Source organism: Nematolebias whitei, chromosome 13, assembly GCF_014905685.2.
Source record: "Nematolebias whitei isolate Nwh7 chromosome 13, NemWhi1, whole genome shotgun sequence".
Classification (NCBI taxonomy): domain Eukaryota; kingdom Metazoa; phylum Chordata; class Actinopteri; order Cyprinodontiformes; family Rivulidae; genus Nematolebias; species Nematolebias whitei.
The window spans coordinates 34,235,428-34,247,272 of NC_056510.1; the positions used below are offsets into that span (position 1 = coordinate 34,235,428).

The following is an 11,845-nucleotide window of genomic DNA, read 5'->3' on the forward strand; positions in this document are numbered from 1 at the left end:
CTTTTCTGAGAACACAAAGATTTTTATTTTACCTTTGGCCAAGATGTACGTTTGAAATCAGGCTGCTTACTGCAAAACCAAGAGTTTTTTTTAAGACAGACAGTCTTCATTTGTATTGTTTTGTCCACTATAAGCTAAATGTAATTTCTAAAATATGGATAAATCTGATGTCATCATGCAGCATAAGCAACTGGGTATAAGTGTGAGGGCCAAAAGTCTGGTTATGTACTGACTCCTAAATGTGCTTGTTTTCTACTGAAACATGGAGTAGGGTTGACCTTTAAAATGTGAGACAGCTGAGGAAGTGAACCAGTAAACAGAAATACCGGCTCCAGTTGCAGAAATCTTACAGAAACTGACAATCACTCATCTGTAGTGACTGCAAGTTGAACAAGAAAATGTGAAGTTAAAGGAAACATTCTTTGTCCCAAGTCCAGTTTAAATATCATTCATATTTTTCTTTCTTTATGAATCTTTTTGTAACTTTTTCACATTTTTCAACAACCAAAATGGAATTTGTTTTTTTAATGTTATGGCTAGGTATAAAAAAAAAAACCTAACATTTAGCTCTCCCCACTACCCAGTTATGTTGCTCTTATTTTGAAATGTAACCGGAAGTTCTATGTTAAGAGAGGCGGAAAAAGAAGTTATGGAGACGCCGCGGCAGTATACTGGAGCAATGTCGAACGAGACGCCGCTAATGTCGAACCGGTTAACACCATAGACATATTATGCCTGTGGGTAACACAATCTGCCTATAACGCCTTGTTTTTAGACATAATGTGTCTGTGGTTACGGTATTTTATCGTTCAGCCTTTTTTTCTATCGTCCAATCAGATGCGGCCGGCCAGACACGCCCATTTTCATATAGTCTAATCAGATATGACCGCCCAGATACGCCCACTTTCCTATAGTCCAATCAGATATGATCGTCCAGATACGCCTTCCGAATTTGCCCGAATTTGCCTGGATACCCAGAGCCCTGTAAAGAGGAATGATGACAACATGACAACAAGACTTACGTAATTTAGTTAAAGTTATAGATCATTTGTCAAAGACTGCAGCATAAATTGTGACATTATCATTAAAGAAAAACGTGATTGTGGAGATGAGTCAATTTTTTCATGTTTTCCAGGTAAACCAGAGGAGAATGACTTCATGAACTGAATGTTGCATTCAAAGTATCACAAAGGTACAAGATCTCATTTTCTGTCTTCTATTAATCAATAACAGCTTAATCAAGATGTTTGAATAAAATTACTTTAACACCATAACCTTCACAAAGTTATTTACTGCAGTTATTTACTGCAGTATTTACTGCAGGACTGTTAATTTAAATTAGTTTTATATTATTAGTTTAGCGTTTGGTAATCATGGGTCAAGTTGAGATGAGACTCTTTCAAGACAGAACAAGAAATAAGAATTATTACAAGAATATATCAGCATCAATAAACTGTAGGACAGTAACAAAACACTTATTAAACTATCACAGGTACATTGAGATGGAGCTGGAAGTTCTTCTTCATGCCAGTTGTCTTCATCTGATCTTTTGTAAAAATATGTCAATTTATTTTCCATTAACATTTTTCTTCGCAGGACTGAGTTAATTTTCTTGTCTGTGAGTTTCTTCTGTCCTGCTTATGTATTTTGTGTTGTAATTGTTCCTCAGGTTGTTCATCTCTGTTCCCTGACTGCCTGTTGATCCATCCTCCTGGTCCTGTTGATCCTGGATCATCAGATCCTGACATGTCCTTGACCTTGACCTTGACCTCTCTAAGTGGCTTTAAGAATCTGTTGGACTCCTGGCAGGGACCAATGCAGACATGTTCCTGTTTTTAGTTTTATACATTTGTCTTGGAATCTAGCTGTTTTTTTGTTTTGTTACCTTTTTCCTTTTAGCCATCCTATTTGTTAAAAAAAAAACCAAAAAAAAAAAAACCTGTAGTATGAGTTTTTATAACTGCTTATTCTTGTTGCTGTTGTCCATTGTTGTCATCTTTCTTTGTTGAAATCAGGTCTCTCTTGTAAATGAGTCCTCGAGGCTCAATGGGATTTACCTGTATAAATAAAGGTTGAATGATTGATTGATGTCCCCGTCCTCTGAGGACACATTTTCATCTTTCCCTCATCTCACTCGCCTCATTTCTGTTTCTTCCTCAGTCTCTGAAATTACAACGTCACTGTTAGAATGAAGATTATTGTTCAATAAAAATATGACAGGAATTATTTAACACTGTTCGTACCAAAGTTTAATTTAGAACAACATGTGTGATCACTGGTCAGATCACTGGTCAGTGGAAGTTCTGCTGTTCTTCTCATCTGGTTCTGGTTGAACCTCCTTCAGTCTCACACGTCCTCACTGTGTCTCTGTGAAATGTCCTCTCTCTAAATGTGTCTGTAGAGTGACATTAGTTTATTTTCTTGCACATTTCTTTGACAGTTAAACATTTTGAGCCCTGATTGAAAATGTTTGTACAGATTAAATTTACAGCTCTCACTTTGTGTTGTTGTGATGATGATGATGGTGATGATGATGGTGCTCCTGCTGACTTGAGATGATGTCATTAATAAACAGTATAAATAGTAGTAAAAGTACTTTATTAAAGCTTGCTTTACATTTTACATATTTTATAATAAATTGTTTGGAAATTTATTTTTGCACAGTTAACACTTATTTTGTCATCTGTTATGATTTTAACTAGAAACAGTTTCATTTAAATTAACATTTTAATCAATGAATTACAGTTTTACAATAGTTGTCAGGCTACAATCAACTCAGTTATCAGGTACTTAGTTGCCATAAAAAAAAACAAATACAACAATTATATTCAGTCTCTCTTGTAAATGAGTCCTGGTGGCTCAATGGGACAAACCTGTTTAAATAAAGGTTGAATTAATATCTTCGATAGAAATCAATAATTCATCCAGATGATCGGAGGTAAGCTGGAGCAGATCTGAACTGCTGGAGGACAAGGTTGAGCATTCTCATGCAGAGAACATCAGAAATAGCTTTATAACAGGAGTTACTCTGATCTTTTATTTATCGTGTGTAACGTTATAAAACACTGACATGGCTATATTGATCATTGTATTGCATATACATTTTTTTCTAACAAATATCTGTTTGCAGTCTCGTTTCCTTCTAAAATTTAATGATAAATGTATCAGCCGCTTCTAAAAATGCTTTGATAAAATGCATAGTCTTTGAAATAATCAGTAATCAGTTAAGTAATCAGTTCGTTACTGCTCAGCAATTACTGAAAGACGTCAGGTAAAGTAAGAAAAGTCGATTTTTGTGTTATGTTGCGCCAGCAGCTGCTCAAACTGACTGACAGCGAAGAGCTTTTTGGAACTATGGGGAGCTGCATGAACCACGTGACCGCGTATCGGCGAGTTCAAAGAGTGTCGCAACTCTCTCTTTACAGGGCTCTGTGGATACCTACTTGGCAGAGATACCTACTTGGCGATCTGCCTCAATTTCCCATCAGCCCCTCTGAAAAGTCTCCGGAAGAAAACCTAACCGCTTCCGCCGCACTTCCTCTTTCCGTCAGCGGAGTTTAGGTACGGCAGTTACTTTAAGATTCCCATCTGTCAATCCTGTATAAATCTTGTGTTTTCTGTGACATCCACTTCAAAATATTAATTAAAACTGTTCAACAGATGTCTAATTATATCACGCATGCTGAATTTTAAAGCAAAACTTGTTTTTATTGTGGTTTGTTGGCACTTGTGAAGTAGCGCATCAGCAGCGGTGTGATAGCAGCTAAACGGCCGGCAGCTGAGGCTCTGGTCGGTGTATTAAGTTACTGAAGAGCTGTTTCAATTAACGATGGTTATTTAACTTGTTCGTAATGGTCTAATGTTGCAAGTGTGTATATTGCTAAAGGTGATCGGAATGGGATTTTTGGCTGCTAGCCTAGCAGCTAACAGCGGAATGTAGTCGGAATTGTTGGGTTGTTTTACATTTTCATAGTTTTAGCAGATTATTTCAGATTCGGTATCGGATTTTTCAGTGTGTTTAGATGTTTTTATTTATTTATCTAACAGATATATGTGGTTCGATGTGTCACTCAGTCAAAGTTCCTATTGGTTAAGTATTCAGATGATGCTGTCTTGGTGAGCATCTCCACCATAATTCATCCAACCTTTCTAAATCCAGCTTCAGAGTAACAACTGACCATATTCGATGTTACTACCATATTCGTGGAAAGCATTATTTAAACTAAATGAAAAACAGCACAGATACTTAGTTTAGCTCCGCCTACCGAACCCTACGCGCAATGGTTTGTGGGATTGTGTGGGGGTCAACTGACTGAAGTTACAGGTTATACAGTAAACTGGGTTGGGGACTAATCGATAAGTACAAAGTAGTTCATATCATTTGTAATATTAAATGGCCAAATTGATCTGTAGGCAGGAAATTTGATACGGTGGTGGCTCAGGGAGGAGTTGTACAGTCTGATGAGGGACAGTAGTTTTTCAGTCTTAGTCTTGTACGTAGGAAGGAGCAGTGTGTCACTGAACAGGCTCCTCTGGGTGTTGTTGATTGTGTGCAGAAGATGACTGTCCATAATGTCCAGAGTTCTCTGCACTGTCACCACAGGGTTCAGTTTCAAGCTGGCCTACCTAATATGTCACTTTTTTTGTTGTTCCCAGTGCCTTTTTTTTTTGTTTTTAGTTTTTGTATAATATTATGCAGTTTTTGGTTTTATGCTTCTGTCATCGTAGTTTTATTCCTCTGTTGCTGCCTCTTGGCCAGGTTGTTGCTGTAAATTAGAACTTTTTCTCATTTGACACCTGATAAAAGAAAGGTATTAATTAATGTTCAGACTGATCAGTGAGTGTTAACTATATGGTTTGTTTCAGGACACAATGGGACGTGTGATCAGGGGACAGAGAAAAGGTGCTGGCTCTGTGTTCAGGGCCCACGTGAAGCACAGAAAGGGTGCTGCTAAACTCCGTCACATCGACTTTGCTGAACGTCATGGTTACATCAAGGGGATTGTGAAGGTAAGGTGAGGCATCCTGCATATCTGAAGCTTTCTGTTGTTCGAGCTGGTATTAATTTGTCAGTCACTTAGGACATCATCCACGACCCTGGCCGTGGCGCTCCCCTGGCCAAAGTAGTCTTCCGTGACCCTTACCGATTCAAGAAGAGAACAGAGCTCTTCATCGCTGCTGAGGGAATCCACACTGGACAGTTCATCTATTGTGGCAAGAAGGGTAAGAGATGAAACTGTTAACTCTCACTGATGGTGCTCTAGCTCATCCCACAAATTAGCCACAAATTCAGATTTGTCTATCTGCTAATGCTTTAGGTTTTTGCAAACGTCTTAAGTGGATAATTTGCAATCTGTGCATGAGCTGAACATCCAACGTTGTCTATTCTATAAATGTCTAGGCCTGTCACAAACAACAAATAATTTAATTGCACAATAAATGAAAATTGTCAACCTCATTTTCATTTATCGGCATTATCGTTTCTTTGTGTCTCTCTTTCTATTGAAGACACTGGATGACCAAAAGATCAACTCCGTTGCTCTTCACTGACCCCTCCATTTCTCTTTAAAATCCGTTTTAACCGTCCAAAATCGCGTTTTTGGATTGTTAAAAACAGCTAAGCTGAGAAGCTAAGCTAACAGGCCGACCTTGAGAAAAAACCTACGTCTTGTCGAAGCTCCAAAATTCACAGTTGAAATGCGTGCCTTTGTGTAAAAAGTTGTTTTTCTCTGCAAAAAGAAACTGAGAACTTGTTTACTGAATTTTTTATTAAAAGCTTTGTGTGAAAAATGTTATGCTAAAGAGCTCAAACCACACCAAGCGTCCACCATTTTGAGAACTGAAAAACAGGTAAGAGACAGCCCATGTCAGGTCATGGGGCGTCCCTCCCATTTTCTTAGAGACATCCTGCTCACTCCCTCACTATCCATCCTTCAGTTCCAACAGTCTTATATTGCAGTCAGTGGTCAAAAAGGTACTACACACAAAAATTAACCAGCATTTCTTTTTAAATTTGTCATTACTAATTATTGTCAAATTTCAAACAATATTATCGTTTATCGCAATAATTTCTGAGAAAATTAATCGCCAAGCAAAATTTTTTATCGCGACAGGCCTACAAAGATCCTAGTTTAGTTCTGCTTGCAGAAATTTAAATTTGCCATTGTGTAACACATTTAGAAAAATCTTTCTCCCAGCGCGTCTTTGACTCAGAGATGGGGAGAAGATATAGTATGTTGGCTTACTTTACATGTCTGTTAAGATGGATGCTGAAAACAAATGTAATAATAATTTTAAATTGAACAGAATTTTCTGTAAAACTACAAATATTAAAACAGATATGACTTAAGGACATTTTATTTTATTTGGTAAAATGTCAAAATATCTAGAAGCTTTCACAAATAAGTCTCAGTTGTTGAACAGTCAGTATTTATAAAGTGATGGGAAATAATCTGTACTACAACAAAATGTTTCCTCACTGCTCTAGTGATTTGTGGGTTTGATCAGTCTCCCACCAGGATGTGAAGTCTCTGTATTTTTATAATCTGAGTAGGTTCTAATTTTTTTCAGAACTCCTAACATCAGCTGAATTTGTTATGAATTCATCAATTCCTCACTTTTGATTTGAATTTTTAAAAAAGTTTCATTACCGTACATCCTTTAAAACTTAAAATCAGTACAGCTAGGCTCCAACTCTTCACAGTAAGTCTTAGATGATGAAGTTGTAAAATCTTTAAGACAAACAAATGCAAAATCAGACAATATAAAAGACAACTAAAAGAAAATAACTCATTGTCTCTTCATATATTTGCTGCTCGTTTCAAATCAGCTTATAAAAGCAGCGGACAAGAAAACAAGTGATTAATTTTTGTCCTGTCAACAACAGAAAACTGGTGCGCCATTCTGTGCATTTTTGTGCATGCGCGCACATGGTTTTTATATCAAGTAAACTGATGTCTGTCTGGTCTTACTTGTAAATTGATTAATGTATTCCACTTTAATCACAGAAAGTTGTAAATTACACAAAAAAGCATAGAAATGTGTATTGTGTAATGTCAATTAATCCCTGTTCTTGCACCGGTCTGCTCCGTTACATTTTCTGTTTAGAGTTTGGTCCCATGTTTAGATCTGTCGACATGGCTGCTAGACTACAAAAATAGGGCCTTATTTTTATTTACGAAAGGTCAAACTGAAAGGCAAATTAGTTGATTTACAGCTAAAAATCAAACTTGAATGTGTGTGTGATGAGATGTAGTTTATCCTGTAGTTTTTAATTTTTTAATCTAGCACATTAGCCTAATTTATAGTAATTCCTCATAACTCCTGGATGGGTGACTGGTTTATCAGTTTAGATGATGCTTCTCATTGTTTGTACAGCTCAGCTGAACATCGGTAACGTTCTACCTGTTGGAACGATGCCTGAGGGAACGATCATCTGCTGCGTGGAGGAAAAGCCCGGCGACAGAGGCAAGCTGGCCCGCGCATCCGGAAACTACGCCACCGTAATCTCCCACAACCCCGAGACCAAGAAGTCCAGAGTCAAGCTGCCCTCAGGCTCCAAGAAGGTCATTGCCTCTGCCAACAGAGCTGTCGTCGGTAAGACTCCTGTCTCCTGAGTGGGACAGTTGAACATGGTTTTTACAGACGAGACCAGTTACTTCTGTTTGTTTCTGCAGTTTGATGTGTGAGTTGCAGTGATTGTTGACTCGTGTGTTTAAGGTGTGGTTGCTGGAGGTGGTCGTATTGACAAGCCCATCCTGAAGGCTGGTCGTGCCTACCACAAGTACAAGGCCAAGAGGAACTGCTGGCCACGTGTTCGTGGTGTGGCTATGAACGTAAGTGAACTTATCCATGAACTTTTATGTGCAGAGAAAAATGGGCCGGACCAAGGAGGGAATAAAAATAAGACATTTGTGTCTATCAATGTTTTTTAATGTAAATATACAGTTAACTTCTCAAACACAACTTACTTTCTTTTTTGTCATTTTCCTGCAGCCTGTTGAGCATCCCTTTGGTGGTGGTAACCATCAGCATATTGGCAAACCCTCAACAATCAGGAGGGATGCACCTGCTGGTCGTAAAGTCGGTCTTATTGCAGCCCGTCGTACAGGCAGACTGCGTGGAACTAAGACCGTCCAGGAGAAGGAAAACTAAATGTCACTGTTGTTAATAAAACATGTTCCAAAATGTTCTGTTGGCTGGTTTTATTTCTAAACTCCATCTTCACTGTGGTGGAATTAAAAAAGAAGAATAAAGTTTCAGACACATTGATCTTATGTTGAGGGGGGAAGGGCCCCTGTAAAAAAAAAAAGCATACAAATGGTACCATGTTCATCTTAATAAAAATTTACTGCGTGCAGCCTCTTAAAACTTATCAAAACAAATGTTTGATCAAATGAATAGTTTGTGGTCATTGAGTTTATACTGCCATCTAAATATGATTAGATACCAATTTATTTTAAGATGGGATGGATTAAAAAGAAACTTTCAGACTAAAGTTTCCAGACTTGATGATTTTTGTAAAATGGTAGCTCTTAATGTGGTCTGGCTGCTTTTTTAAACAGCTAGATCCTCTGCTGGATTCCTTAGAGAACTTTACTGTCTGCTGGATTCCTTAGATGGAGAACTTTACTAATTGGCTTTTATGTATGTGAATGTTCCTGTAAAGTGCCCTGAGACAACTTTGTTGTGATTTGGCGCTATATAAATAAAGGGAATTGAATTGAATAATCCACAACCACCATGAATAAACCAGGATAAATGGTGCCGGGGACAACAATTTACACTTGTTTTGAGTTAAATGTCAAATTTACCTTTTAATGCCATGAAACCTCAAGATGTTTATTCGTCTGTCTGGTTAACAAAAACTTAATCCCAGGGATAAATTTGAGGCATCCAATGGCATGTTCTAGTACAGAAAAAAATGCATGCGAAAAAAGAAATTAACAAATACATGATTAACATACACATCTAAGCAAGTGCATGTAAATATACATACACATTCATAAATGTCCAGGGTACCGCAGATTTACATGGCTTTATTTTTACTGTACGAGGAGGAGATTAACAGTCTGGGACAAAGGACTTCTTGACTCTGTCCATGGAGCAGGTGTGGGACAGCAGTCTACCACTGAAGGAGCTCCTCTGCTTCATGATGGAGCTGTGCAGAGGATGGTCAGCATTGTCCATGATGGATAGCTTACTGAGGAACCTCTCTGCCACCGATGTAAGGGACTTCTCTGTTCCCAGCACAGAACCAGCTTTCCTCACCAGTCTGTCAGGTCGCCCCGCATCTCTCCTCTTAATGCTGCCTCCCCAACACACCACAGCACAGAAAAGGACACGGGTCAAACATCAGCAGTACTATCCTGCAGATACTCAAAGAGCCAAGCCTCCTCAAGAAGTAGAGCCTGCCCTGACCCTTCCTGTTGAGGGAGTTTCACCACTGGACTTTTTTACTTGTGTTCAACACTACTCATCTAAATGATGTTTCTCACGAAGCTTGAGGACAAAAAGGTGTGGGGTTTTAAAACACCTGAACACACAGCATCTGTTACTTGCAGCATCTTACAGCGTCACACTTATTGCTAAGCTATGCTACAGATGTAGCGCTGCACTTCTAACATAAATATATGTTTATGATCAACTCCATCTCCTCCATCTGTGCGCGAAACGCACAGTAACACTGCAGGTGTTACACCATATTCTGTGACCACCTATATTGTAACCATGGCAACAGGCTGCTGGGTTTAGAGTTGGAAGTAACCAGGAAAACCTGGAGTGGAGTTTTAGTGGTTTGAGTATTCTCCTATTAATCAAGTGGAATGGATTTGTTCACGAAGAAATAGAAACTGCGCCTCCTGAACTAATGTTTTATAGTAAAAGTGTGTGTGGGGTTGGGGGGTAATGTTCCAAATGAACGTTTTTGGAATGTGGGGGAGACTTGTCTCCTTCTGGTTGCGACACCTATGGCGTGTGCACACATACGATGGGTCCTAGACTTTTTAACAAATAGACCGCAATATATGAGGATCCACAACTTCTCCACTACCATAACAATCAGCACTGACTCCCCTCAGGGCTGTGTGCTGAGCCCTCTCCTGTTCACTCTGCTCACGTATGACTGTGCACTACACCAGTTGTGGAAGGACATGTAAAATAAACATGAGTTACTGTTGATTTTCTTTAAGTTTAAAATGAAGCATTTGTTTTTTAACTGATTTGGTGACACTGCAACCACTCCCTTCTGAATGAAATGGGAAGAATACCGACAACCAGGGAAGAGAAGCAAAAACAGGGAATGTGGCATCTATTGTTCTTGTGACAGAATGTTTCAGTAACAGAAACTCTTCTATAGTGATAAACAACTCCATATAAGGAAGCTGCAAACTATTGCTGGACAGAGATGAAATAGCAACGTGTACAACAATAAACTTGTTTTGTGACATCTCTGGGTGTCATCTTCAGCATAAATACTCTGTGTAGAATTGCTCACTCAGACGTGACCTTCTGATGGCTGTGTTTCTGTGATTGGCTCGGTAAGCATCTCCTTCCAGCTGGAAGCTTTAATAAACCCTTGTATGCATTCTGAAATTATGGTCTCTGGCTTATAATTGTGTCTTTTCTCCACATGCAACGAACCGATGAGAGGACTTGAGGGTCATTTGACTGAGTAAATTGTGGTTCTTAACACCATCCAGGCTGTCATATTGTAAAGTTTGCAGATGATACAGTGGTGGTGAGAAGCATCAAAAACAAGGATGAGTCCACCAGCTACAGGCAGGAGGTGGAACACCTGGAGAGCTGGTGCAGGAACAAGAACCTTCACATCAATGTGAATAAGACGAAGGAGATGGTCGTGGACTTCAGACGGAACAAACAAAGCATTAAGTGTTGTAGCGGGAAGGGTTCATTTTGATTAAGAGTTTATTAAGAATTTTATTCTGAAGGGGCACCACTCTCAAAGAGTTGAGAGAAAAAGTCTGAATGTCAGTTTCAGTAAATGTTATTTAATTACCTCAAATTACCCTTTTTTTACAGTGAGTTATTTTATATGAAAGATTCAGATGTCAAATAAAACACACACGCTTCAAGCAAGGAGACCACCTCAGATGCTCACCTGCAACACTATAGGCCAGCCGAAAGGGGTCGTTGGTCATGCTGAAATGTGTGGGTTACAAGCTTTGCCGGTATGGGTAAAGCAATCTGTACAAGGACATCTTTATGATTTCATTCTGTGCACCTTTCTGTTAATATTCATGTTTTATTCATCAACAACAAAAAGCTTTGGTCATCATTGCTCTCTCCTGTTATCTTATTCTTCCGATTGTGCACTTCACTGTTGCAGCGGTCCGGACAGTTCGGACCTGTAACATTAGCAGAAATTTACTGGTAAAATGGAATTATTCTATGTGATTACCCTACTAAAACGAGATGGAAATGTAAAACATTCAGTAGGGTAAATTAGCTATGCAAATTTAACCAAAAGGTGTTGTATTTACAATGTTGTATTGTAAAGCGTCTAGGTTGCCGTCCTCATGGGCTTGCCATAGTATAGATGGATGTGACGTATATTTAGTGTATATGCTACGAGACTGCAATAAACAGACCCAAGCTCATAAAGCAGTGATAATTGTCTTTATTAAGATATGTACAAAATATTACATGGTGTCAGACGTATCTCTCTCTCTCTCTCTCTCTCTCTATATATATATATATATATCTATATCTATATATATATATATATATATATATATATATATATATATATCTATCTATCTATATATATATATATATCTATCTATCTATATATCTATCTATCTATCTATCTATCTATCTATCTATA

General features: G+C 38.4%; 1 protein-coding gene across 1 annotated transcript; it reads left to right on the forward strand.

Annotated features, from left to right (window-relative positions):
* Positions 1-3,506: 3,506 nt before the first annotated feature.
* On the forward strand, positions 3,507-8,191 carry rpl8 (ribosomal protein L8). Its single transcript, XM_037686611.1, has 6 exons — positions 3,507-3,561; positions 4,867-5,010; positions 5,082-5,223; positions 7,378-7,596; positions 7,720-7,835; positions 7,996-8,191. Exons 2-6 carry the CDS (start codon positions 4,873-4,875, stop codon positions 8,152-8,154), a joined length of 774 nt encoding a protein of 257 aa, XP_037542539.1. The 5' UTR covers positions 3,507-3,561; positions 4,867-4,872; the 3' UTR covers positions 8,155-8,191.
* Positions 8,192-11,845: the final 3,654 nt, after the last annotated feature.